The 12,721-nt window shown below is 39.0% G+C and overlaps 1 protein-coding gene across 1 annotated transcript in view; it reads right to left on the reverse strand.

Annotated features, from left to right (window-relative positions):
* Positions 1–9,779: 9,779 nt before the first annotated feature.
* Positions 9,780–12,721, reverse strand: part of LOC126198569 (neurobeachin) — a 1,606,419-nt gene continuing 1,603,477 nt past the window's right edge. Inside the window, exons 51-52 of the mRNA XM_049935000.1 lie at positions 12,332–12,483; positions 9,780–12,104 (exon numbers count right to left, since the gene is read on the reverse strand). Coding sequence (XP_049790957.1) covers positions 12,014–12,104; positions 12,332–12,483 — 243 coding nt within the window. The 3' untranslated portion in view covers positions 9,780–12,013. The remainder of the gene's footprint in view (positions 12,105–12,331; positions 12,484–12,721) is intronic.

Consider the following 12,721-nt stretch of genomic DNA (forward strand, 5'->3'; position numbering starts at 1 on the left):
TGCTCTTCTCTCATTCTTCCTTCTAATTTTGCCTGAATTTGTGCTTCCAAAATTTTCTCAAAAATCTTTGCACAATGACTCATCAATGTTATCCCCTGATAGTTCTTGCAATCTTTTCTACTTCCCTTCTTAAAGATTGGGAAAAACCTGTTGCTCTCACCATCTCTACACTTAGCTCATCCTCCTCTTTTTTCTCCTCAGCTTGTTCCTCCTCATCCAGTTCCCCATTCTGGTTCAGGAGTTCTTTAAATACTCCTTCCACATATTCTTGAGTTCCTCCTTATTCTCTACATCTTGTCCACTTTTGTTCACCATTCGAGCATAATCTGTCATACTGTTCTTCCTCTTACTTTTAATCATCCCACATAACACCTTTTTTCGAACCTTCACTATCCTCCTCCATCATTCTGGTCCACTGTTCCATTCACTTTCTTCTTTCCTCCACCACCACTCTTTTTGCTTCTATCTTTCTTTCTTGCCTGATACTCTTCCCTTGTCTCTACTGTTCTCTTCTGGAACCATACCATAAAGGTTCTATTCTTCTTTTGTACTATATATATACTTTGTTTTATCATTCCACCAGGGTGTTTCTTTCCATCTCTTTTTGTTGCTTATCCTCCCACATATTGCTTCCTCCAAATTACGGCAGAAACTGTTGCTCGAGCTTTCGTCGAGTCATGGGTATCGCGTTTCAGATGTCCAGCTATCATTACGACTGACTAGGGCACACAATTTGAGTCGGCCCTGTTCAATGGGATTTGTAATATTTGCAGCATGTGGTGCATCTGTACCACAGCATATCCCCCGCAAAGTAACGGGCTAGTCGAGTGCTGGCACCACACTTTCAAGTCGACTCTTCAATGCCAAGACTCTCTGTGGATGGAGGCTCTTCCCCTTGTGCTACTCGGCATTCGGGCGATCTATAAGGAAGACCTCAAAGGCACAATAGCCGAGTTCGTATACGGCCAGAACATTGTTCTCCCTGGCGAACTTGTGAGCCCTTCCGCTTCTTTCCCTCAGTCTGACTTACCTTCCTTCGTGGACCGCGTCAGATGCCACTTCATCAACCTCCATATCCCTCCCCCCTCCAGCCATTACTGTCCTGAGCTTCACGTCCCGAAATCTCTGGACAATTGCGAGTACATCATGCTCCGAGATGACACTGTCCGTGCTCCCCTCCAACCTCCATATACCGGCCCATACCGAGTTCTCCGGCGCTCAGCCAACACCTCTGACATCCAGATGAAAGATTCAGCTGTTACAGTCTCTCTCAACAGACTTAAGCCTGCGCATGTAGAGCCTTCTTCTAACCCCCTTCAGGCCACGACCATGCCACTCACTATCATGGCTCACGACGCTCCGACCACTCCCTCCACGTCGGACTTACACACTCGATCGAGTGACTTCCAGCTCCAATCGTCGAGCTCTCCTTCGATCTCGCCCTCTACTCCAGTCTCACGCACTCCGTCGAGTGATCGCATGCTCCCCACATTGAGCTTACCCAAGATCACGCCCTCACCGCCGGGCCCTTCGCCGGTCCCTTCGACCTCTCCACTGTTGACTGCCTCGCCCAGTCGAGGTTTCTCATGACCCCCATCTTGGATGTGCCCTTGCTCGAGGTGTTTGTGCCTGTCCCCTCAGACATAATCCATGACATCTCAATAATACTGCGCGATTATACACTGTTCGTCGTGTGTTTCTCTTCATCCAGTGCTCATGACATAACCTCCACCATTCCCTGCCACCTGGTGAAATGTGTTCCCCTCCGGCCCGAAGGCGACCTGGACATGCTTCGTGTGTTCGCCACACCCACCGGAGGCACCGTTGTCGTCGCTCCGTTCCACCTGCAAACCGCTGGCCTACCTCTCACCGCACAACCAGCACGCCCAGTATGACGCCCGGCTCGCTTCAACGACTTCCAGGTTCGGTGGCCGAATCACGACATCTACCCACACAGCTCCCCGACAGCGCTGTCGAGGTGATCGTGGACCATCCCTGCCGACACCTTAGTCACCCCCCCCCCAGCCTCTCAAGAGTACTCCGTACTGCAGGGGAAGGGGGGGGGGGGGCTATGTGGTGCCAATGAGGTCGACACCAGCATCAATATGCGTACGTCTTTGGACTCTGAGCATCATCTTTCGACTCTGAGCATTGTCTTTGGGCCGTTCCGCCATGTTCAGTTCTTTGTGAGCCTTGCATGTGTTTAGGTGAATAAATGAACTACTGCTAAATGGCTGTTGTTTGGCGTAACCAACCCGAACTTCTCCCTCAAATCTAATCCTCACATTGTCTATGTAAATTGTGACTTGTGATGTGCAAACAAAAATCAAATTGGGAGTTATGTGACTATATTTCAGCCAAAAGTAAGACATTATTTCTTGACATCTGATAATTATAGCCATTAATTTCCTGTTATTCTGGTGTTCCTCTTTTTTGTAATCATCTAAAGCTGACACCGCTCACCTCATACCCTACTACTCACAAACCTATAATAGTTGCCACATTTCTCACCTCTGTTAAATTTTACAGTATTTTATGTAAGTGCAATGAAATAACAGAAATATTTACAAACAAATACAGTGTTACAGGCATTCTGTTGTTTGTAAATGCTAATGTAACGTTATTTAACTTCAAACACAAAAGACTTTTGTAGGTATTCAATTAAAATCTCCCATAACTGTAGAATGACAAATGTAAACTGGGCAACACTTGGCTTTCTTAAGCAAAACACTAACTCACAATAATACTCTCAGCAATGAAGCAAAATTTCACAGTGTTTACCATATGGTAGTAATGAGTTTTAAAGGTAGTGCCTTCTAACATTGAAACTTTTATACACAGAATACAGAAAGAAACTACTGAACACCTGGTAGTAACTTGTCACAGTCATCATCTCCTCTCCTTGCCAGCGTGATGTTGTGAATGGCTGTCCATGATGCAGTTTATTCGTTCTAGTTCTTTCCTACATATGTCATCCCACTTCACTATATGCTGTAAGCAAACACTAAGAAAACAGTTGATGAGGTCAACGATAGAAGCAACTGAATCAATATAAATTGAAATGCATCGACTGATATAATTTTTGGTGTTTACCAACTACAATTAACAGACAACATAATGTTTAATGTGCCTAGGAATATGCTAATAAATGAAATGATTTCTGGTAAGAAAGCTGGCAAATGTCCCAGTAACACTTACCACTGCTACATTTGACCTCTTCTGAGCTCTTTATTATTTGGCTGCTAAATGAGATGGTGGTGTTACTTTTATGTGACACATATAACTGACACGCAATGTAAATAATGATTTTAAGAAATCCACTCTAATGTCAACATATTCTTATTCCTAATCCACATAAAATTTTGTATGTATAACTTTCAGAAGAAAGCAAAAGAAACCCACTAAATATGACCCAAATGTGGCATGTAAGTTTGGGGAATAAAACAAAATTGTGATCTTGCAAGAAGGCATACCCATTTAATTCATTATTATTTTCTGCATGCATGAGAATATAAATTAAAATCCATTGCAATAGTTTCAACTAGCTATGTTCAATGTCCTCCATAAACTCAACAAATAAAACAAAATTGCAGGATAATTCAATGGCACGAACAGTCAGACAGTAAAACTAAAATCAAACATTTCAATTTTCACAATTTTCAGAGAAACAATACGTGTTGGTATTCATACAATTTCAGGCAATGGTGGGTATTATAGGTAATATACAGTCACCCTGTGAAGTACATGCACTATTACAGAAACTGATGTTAAGTTGTTGTTGTTGTTGTTGTTGTTGTTACTGTGTAAATGCGGTCACACTATCTTTAGCCCTTGCTCCAGCAAGTCGTTCTTTCTATGAGGGCGATATCACCTTACATGAAAACTGTAGCCTCATCGCCTGTTGTTGTTGTTGTTGTTGTTGTTGTTGTGGTCTTCAGTCCTGAGACTGGTTTGATGCAGCTGTCCATGCTAATCTATCCTGTGCAAGCTCCTTAATCTCCCAGTACCTACTGCAACCTACATCCTTCTGAATTTGCTTAGTGTATTCATCTCTTGGTCTCCCTCTACGATTTTTACCCTCCACGCTGCCCTCCAATGCTAAATTTGTCATCCCTTGATGCCTCAGGACATGTCCTACCAACCGATCCCTTCTTCTAGTCAAGTTGTGCCACAAGCTCCTCTTCTCCCCAATCCTATTCCATACCTCCTCATTAGTTACGTGATCTACCCACCTAATCTTCAACATTCTTCTGTAGCACTACATTTCGAAAGCTTCTATTCTCTTCTTGTCCAAACTATTTATTGTCCATGTTTCACTTCCATACATGGCTACACTCCATACAAACATTTTCAGAAATGACTTCCTGACACTTAAATCTATACTCGATGTTAACAAATTTCTCTTCTTCAGAAACGATTTCCTTGCCATTGCCAGTCGACATTTTATATCTTCTCTACTTCGACCATCATCAGTTATTTTGCTCCCAAAATAGCAAAACTCCCTTACTACTGTGTCTCATTTCCTAATCTAATTCCCTCAGCATCACCAGACTTAATTCAACTACATTCCATTATCCTCATTTTGCTTTTGTTGATGTTCATCTCATATCCTCCTTTCAAGACACTGTCCATTCCGTTCAACTGCTCTTCCAAGTCCTTTGCTGTCTCAGAATTACAATGTCATCGGCGAACCTCAAAGTTTTTATTTCTTCTCCCTGGATTTTAATACCTACTCCGAATTTTTCTTTTGTTTCCTTTACTGCTTGTTCAATATACAGATTGAATAACTTTGGGGAGAGGCTACAACCCTGTCTCACTCCCTTCCCAACCACTGCTTCCCTTTCATGTCCCTCGACTCTTATAACTGCCATCTGGTTTCTGTACAAATTGTAAATAGCCTTTCGCTCCCTGTGTTTTACCCCTGCCACCTTTAGAATTTGGAAGAGAGTATTCCAGTCAACATTGTCAAAAGCTTTCTCTAAGTCTGCAAATGCTAGAAACGTAGGTTTGCCTTTCCTTAATCTTTCTTCTAAGATAAGTCGTAAGGTCAGTATTGCCTCACGTGTTCCAACGTTTCTACGGAACCCAAACTGATTTTCCCCGAGGTCGGCTTCTACCAGTTTTTCCATTCGTCTGTAAATAATTCGCATTAGTATTTTGCAGCTGTGACTTATTAAACTGATAGTTCGGTAATTTTCACATTTGTCAACACCTGCTTTCTTTGGGATTGGAATTATTATATTCTTCTTGAAGTCTGAGGGTATTTCGCCTGTCTCATACATCTTGCTCACCAGATAGTAGAGTTTTGTCAGGACTGGCTCTCCCAAGGCCGTCAGTAGTTCTAATGGAATGTTGTCTACTCCTGGGGCCTTGTTTCGACTCAGGTCTTTCAGTGCTCTGTCAAACTCTTCACGCAGTATCGTATCTCCCATTTCATCTTCATCTACATCCTTTTCCATTTGCATAATATTGTTTTCAAGTACATCGCCCTTGTATATACCCTCTATATACTCCTTCCACCTTTCTGCTTTCCCCTCTTTGCTTAGAACTGGGTTTCCATCTGAGCTCTTGATATTCATACAAGTGGCTCTCTTTTCTCCAAAGGTCTCTTTAATTTTCCTGTAGGCAGTATCTATCTTACCCCTAGTGAGGTAAGCCTCTACATCCTTACATTTGTCCTCTAGTCATCCCTGCTTAGCCATTTTGCACTTCCTGTCAATCTCATTTTTGAGACATTTGTATTCCTTTTTGCCTGCTTCATTTACTGCATTTTTATATTTTCTCCTTTCATCAATTAAATTCAGTATTTCTTCTGTTACCCAAGTATTTCTACTAGCCCTCGTCTTTTTACCTACTTGGTCCTCTGCTGCCTTCACTACTTCATCCCTCAGAGCTACCCATTCATCTTCTACTGTATTTATTTCCCACATTCCTGTCAATTGTTCCCTTATGCTCTCCCTGAAACTCTGTACAACCTCTGGTTTAGTCAGTTTATCCAGCTCCCATCTCCTTAAATTCCCACCTTTTTGCAATTTCTTCAGTTTTAATCTACAGTTCGTAACCAATAGATTGTGGGCAGAGTCCACATCTGCCCCTGGAAATGTCTTACAATTTAAAACCTGGTTCCTAAATCTCTGTCTTACCATTATATAATCTATCTGATACCTTTTAGTATCTCCAGGATTCTTCCATGTATACAACCTTCTTTTATGATTCTTGAACCAAGTGTTAGCTATGATTAAGTTATGTTCTGAGCAAAATTCTACCAGGCGGCTTCCTCTTTCATTTTGAAGCCCCAGTCCATATTCACCTACCATGTTTCCTTCTCTCCCTTTTCCTACTCTCGAATTCCAGTCACCCATGACTATTAAATTTTCGTCTCCCTTCACTACCTGAATAATTTCTTTTATCTCATCATACATTTCTTCAATTTCTTCATCATCTGCAGAGCTAGTTGGCATATAAACTTGTACTACTGTAGTAGGCATGGGCTTTGTGTCTATCTTGGCCACTATAATATGTTCACTATGCTGTTTGTAGCAGCTTACCCGCACTACTATTTTTTTATTCATTATTAAAGCTACTCCTGCATTACCCCTATTTGATTTTGTATTTATAACCCTGTATTCACCTGACCAGAAGTCTTGTTCCTCCTGCCACCGAACTTCACTAATTCCCACTATATCTAACTTTAACCTATCCATTTCCCTTTTTAAATTTTCTAACCTACCTGCCCAATTAAGGGATCTGACAATCCACGCTCTGATCCGTAGAATGCCAGTTTTCTTTCTCCTGATAACGACGTCCTCTTGAGTAGTCCCCGCCCGGAGAATCGAAGGGGGGACTATTTTACCTCCGGAATATTTTACCCAAGAGGAAGCTATCATCATTTAACCATACAGTAAAGCTGCGTGCCCTCGGGAAAAATTACGGCTGTAGTTTCCCCTTGCTTTCAGCCGTTCGCAGTACCAGAACAGCAAGGCCATTTTGGTTAGTGTTACAAAGCCAGAACAGTCTATCATTCAGACTGTTGCCCCTGCAACTACTGAAAAGGCTGCTGCCCCACTTCAGGAACCACACGTTTGTCTGGCCTCTCAACAGATACCCCTCCGTTGTGGTTGCACCTACGGTACAGCTATCTGTATCGTTGAGGCACGCAAGCCTCCCCACCAACGGCAAGGTCCATGGTTCATGGGGGGAGGCCTGTAGTCCATTTCTATTCTGAACCTATGCACATTCCACTCTTAATACCAGAGTTTTATTACAGGTGAGTTCTTGCATCTTGCTCTTCCTTTTTTCTCACCGTCAAAATGATGAACCTGCAATGGTAAGGGATTTTATTGAGAAGCTAGGCACTTCTCACCGGGTACTCCTCAAATACCATATATTCTGAAAGATCGTTATCATCAGATCCATGCAATGTATATAATCTAATCTCCATTTGCTTTTGGAGTGTTTACTGGTAATACTGCTGCGTTTTGTTCTGTAACTGCCTTGCTAGGTCTTGAGATAACAAAATAAGGAACACAAGGTGCTTATTTGTGTGCACACTTAGCAAGTGCTAGAACTTGTACTCTTTACTTGTGACTGGTCCTAGGCTGCAACTTTCATTTTATGACTGAGCGAGGTGGTACAGTGGTTAGCACATTGGACTAGCATTCGGGAGGAAGTTGATTAAATATTGCATCTGGCCATCCAGAAGTAGGTTTTCTGTGATTTCCCTAAATCACGCGCGCACTTCCCACCGGTTAACTCTATTGAATGGGAATGTTTTGAGAGAATTAGTGAAATACATTTTGGTCCCAGGAGACGCTAAAGAAAACAAACAGGCACACACAGTGTTTCTCCTCGATGCCCAATGATGATTGTTGATGGCCCCACATCTGGCCCTGCCAGTTCACAATACTCATTCACAGCTATTACTAGCTGACCCACCGTCTTCCCCCTAATCCTGCCCTAATGGAAATTGTGGATTTATTATGCACAATTTTGACAGTACTGTCTCTAATTGAAGGTCCATGACATTAAGTGTCACTTGACATAAAATCAAAATTTATGATACACACACACACACAAACCCCACTTCCACTTAAAGTAGTGAGAGGAAAATTAAAAGCCAGTGCTTCTGATGTTCTGTGTCTACATGTGTCTACTGTTATCTGCAGGTAAGTGGATTGCCTGTCATCAGTGTCAATTTATTATTCTGTCCCAGAATATCAGTTTTTGTATTTTGATTTGAAATTGTTGATCATAATGAAGATTTTTTAAACATTAATCAGTGAAAGTGTTTTTATATAGTATAAATATTGTTCCTGTATACAGCCAAGTATCCAAATAAATGATGCCCCAAGACGGGTGACAAATGAAGTGCATAATTCAACAAAGTTTAGGATGCAACAGCAACAATATGGAAATGATACACTGCTACCTACCACACATGAGGCCCTGAACCAAGACAGGCACAATGAAGGAAAATACTAGAAATGTTCAGCTTTTGGATGATGTCTTTCAACAGAAGTAGAAAAACACACAGAGTGTCACTGCTGTCTCCAGAAATTATGGCCTGACTCAACTCCCAGAGAGGGCAGTGGATATATCTGTGTGTGCGTGTGTCTTTTCTACTTCTGATGAAAGAAAGTCTGAAAGCTGAACATTCCTAGTATTCTTTTTCATTGTGCCTGTCTGCGACTCATCACCTCTGCTATATAACGAATATCAATCTATCCTTTCCATAATAACGTCATTATTACTTCCTGCATTATCCTTTCCAGGTCATATACATACCTGCCAAGAAGACCAAGAACATTAAAGAGCCCTTCAACCAGTATTAGGTCTCATTTACTTCAACAGCCTATTGTAGGACTATTACTGTGAGGGGTTTTAACAATGTGTGTCAAAAAACATGGGCACATCATTGGATACTTGTTTGTACACTGAAAATGTGATGTGACAGGGTCTCTGAATTTAGAGAGTTACTGACAAGTCTAATCTTACCACTGAATTGTGGGAGCTTCTGCAGTCTGTACCTGTACAAGAAATACTAAAATTTATTAGTTCTGGCGATTTCTTCATCACATTGCAAGTCTTTGATATTCAGTACAGCTAGGATAAATGCTGTCCTCTTTCGGCTTATTAAAATATAAATAGTACAAGAGCATTATTCAACAGTGTGTGACCACTGTATAGCCTAATTTAAATGATACGTTAGATGTTCCTTAATACCTTTCATCTGTTTGAGGCCAATGTTTGAAGAATGTTTGAAGTATGTTATCTGTTATTCTCTCCTAGGAACAGAAAATATTCTTCTAGTATCTGCCATAGAGAAGTTATCTACAATGAAACTTGTTCTCCACTAGAATTCTTCATTTTGTTGTGTGGCAGTTAACCACTATTGTGAGTTTAAGGTATAACAATCACAAAACTTACCAAAATAAATTGGTCATATATTAAACTAGACTGATTTGGTTTGGCAAACAATTTATTTTATGTTCAAGGGCGAGATCTAAATACAAACTTCGTGAAAAAAATATTATCTGTAAAGATGTCAAAAATTGTTGAAAAGTGCTGTTAAGCTAGACATGTGTTTTAGCTTTCAGAAATGAATAAATCTGCCAATGGAAAAATGGGAATCAAATCTTAGAACTGCCAAAGTGTTAATGGAAAAACAACCATAATTTTTTTGGCTGCTGCAATACCCGCATTTAAGTAGAATTTTCCATATTCCCTTGTACACACAAAAACACTGTGTTTGTTATACTGGAAACAATAAACTCGAGCAACATATTTGAATCATATTTTATTCATTTATATCAAGTTACTGAGCAAATGCCTTATTAGATCTGGAGAGTAAAGAAGTGTGTTGTTTTTAAATTAAGATGTCTCCATCTCTTTTCTCATTGTTTAGTTGCTTGCTAGGGCAAAGAATTTAGTCTTGCTACATTTTATCATTATAAATCATATAACAAACACACTGTCCACTCACCAAACCTAATACCAAATTATACTCACTGTGAAAGTTTTTACAATTTCATAAAATTTTCTACTGCATCTACAACAAACTAAAGAAACTAATTTTTAAATTAAGTACATATTTTAGTTGACTTCTCACAACACATTACAATGTACAAAATACAATTAAGTACTGTTTCAAATACTTTAAAATTAATAACAACATGGGAACAATGAATTTCTTTGCAAAGGTTTTTCTTTCTGAACTTTGAAAAGCAGAGGCAGTTAGTTATGTAGAACAATACAACAAGATTTCTTCCAAGAATCTGGGAAGAGATACAAAATTTGGCAGCTGTTGTTTTCCTAAAAATGGAATTCACACTACTAGTGTTTAGTACACTACAACTACATTTTTTATTCTAAAACCACTGGTGCACAAACCCCATAACCACAATTGAAATATCAATCCAACCACCAAGATGTGAACACATTAGAAAAGCAAATTTAATGGCAGAATACTTTCAGAATGACAACTGAAAACACAGTTGAGGAATGGTGAAAAAGAAAAAAAACCACACTTTGGAGAGAGAAAAGGTGTAAAAATAAAGCTAGTCGTAACTCAAGGTGATGTGGTCTTAAGTACAGTACTCAGAGTAGTATTTACCAACAGTTCCATCCCAGAAATTATTGTGCCACAATATCTCTATCATATCACTAATAAATTTAAAAAAAGTGTTTCAGAATCTTTAAAACATGTTCTCCCCTGTTTAACAAACTGAAAACGCATTCAAGTTAACTTAGTAATTGAATTCACTTATTTCTACGGTGTGACATCATTTAAGTACTTGCAAAATTTGAAATATGTACAGATTTACATAGTTGCTATGACATGTAACCGCTGTAGCACAGTTTCTCTTCCTTAGCTAAGAGTAAAGAAAATAATCACAGCACTTGGAATGTACAGACAATAAAATACTCGATTCTGTCAATGTTCTGTATCACAATATTTTATATGAAACATTGGACAAAGCTGCATTAGCTAATATTTGTACAGTCCAATTTCAAGCATAATATAATCACAATCAAACAGCAATGTCTCAGCATTCGCAAATGTAATTGCCTTCCTTTAAACACAATGAATGGTTCACTTCATGTGTAAACACATATTTAAAGCCAAAGCTTCACAGAAATGTATTAAAAATTTCAAATTACCTAAAATAAATTTATTGTTACATTTCTCTTCATCGGTATGGCTTTATTATTCCCCAGTTTCTTAGCAAATAATGACACATGATCAGAAACTGGCAAAAATTGAATTTTTGTGTCAATACACTACCGCACATTCTACTTGCTTCACAAACACTACATCTTATAACTCAGCATTTTTTTCTTTTTTTCACTTTTTCTTTTCTTTTTACAGTTAATGTTGCTCTCAACAGAATGTGAAACAGAATATAATACTTTTGTACATGTTCCAGAGAATATTTTTTTCTGTATATGGTTTTGCCATGCCTTAGTGAACATTATACTGCAACTCCAATTCAAATTCAAAATATATAATGCTTAGGAACTCAACTGTAAATGAAAATAGTATCTTCTCTGTTTATATTACCTTGAAAATGTAAAATGACTGACAACATGTCATATAACAGGAAGGTAAATTCCCTTGTGACGAAACCAATATGCACCTACACACACATTTCCATCTCAGATGCAAAGTTTATAATACACATAGTTTCCATACTGAACACACATAAATTGGTGTAAACATTCTAACAGAACTGACATGTTGCTACAAAATCATTATATAAAAATTCTTGCAAAATTATCCCTGTGATACAAATAGATCACTGGATGAACTGTCTGAAGCACACCATTGGGAATACTTTTATAGATTCCATGCATCACACATTTCAAAAATATTTCTATCTTAACCATTCAACAAATTTATGCATTTTGCACCATATAACAACAAATGAAGTAGAATTTCATTTCCACAGGCTTTTCAGCTAAATGTGGAACACCACATTTTCAGAAGCAAATGAGCACAATACAAAGGTTCCTTTCAGTATCTCTGCTGGAATTCGTGATGCCATCTATTAAAATCAATATGAAACACCACTATGGATCCAGTTGCAAGGCCAGCCAATAAGAACCTATGGTGAAAAATCGTATTTATTAGATTCATCATTCTTCCTGCTCAGGATATAAATAAACTGTTTATAAATACACATCTGAATGGTTGATTGAGACAGGCACTATAAAAATGTTAATTTTTTTTAAAGCTAGTCATGTAACTGATAGCACTCATTGCTGAAATGGTACACGGGAGAGCCAAGAGATAATAAATGTGTATGTATAACTGAAAAATGAGTATACTTACTTCTGATCATGCGAAAGAGCTATGGAGCGAACGCTGCTATCACATGCTGGGAATGCGTACAGGAGGGCCAAATTGAATGTGCGCCACACTTCCACAATTCCTTTGTCTCCTCCTGTCATGAGGTACTCTCCATCACGGCTCAGAAGCAGACACTGAAAACAGTATGCTCAGTAACTATGCTATCATGTAAAAGCAAGGAAGAAACAATGAAAAATGAAGACTTAAATCAAGGCGTCCTTAAATAAAGTAATTTCAAGAACAGATACAATGTTGTTTTGTTAATGATGCACATACTGTATTACACTAGATCCATAAATTTATTTTTACATATGATGATAAAACAAAGCACTATTAAGATTCTGTAGTGATTAACAAGTAAATATAGGTAAA

The sequence above is a fragment of the Schistocerca nitens genome, chromosome 8 (assembly GCF_023898315.1).
Source record: "Schistocerca nitens isolate TAMUIC-IGC-003100 chromosome 8, iqSchNite1.1, whole genome shotgun sequence".
Taxonomy (NCBI): domain Eukaryota; kingdom Metazoa; phylum Arthropoda; class Insecta; order Orthoptera; family Acrididae; genus Schistocerca; species Schistocerca nitens.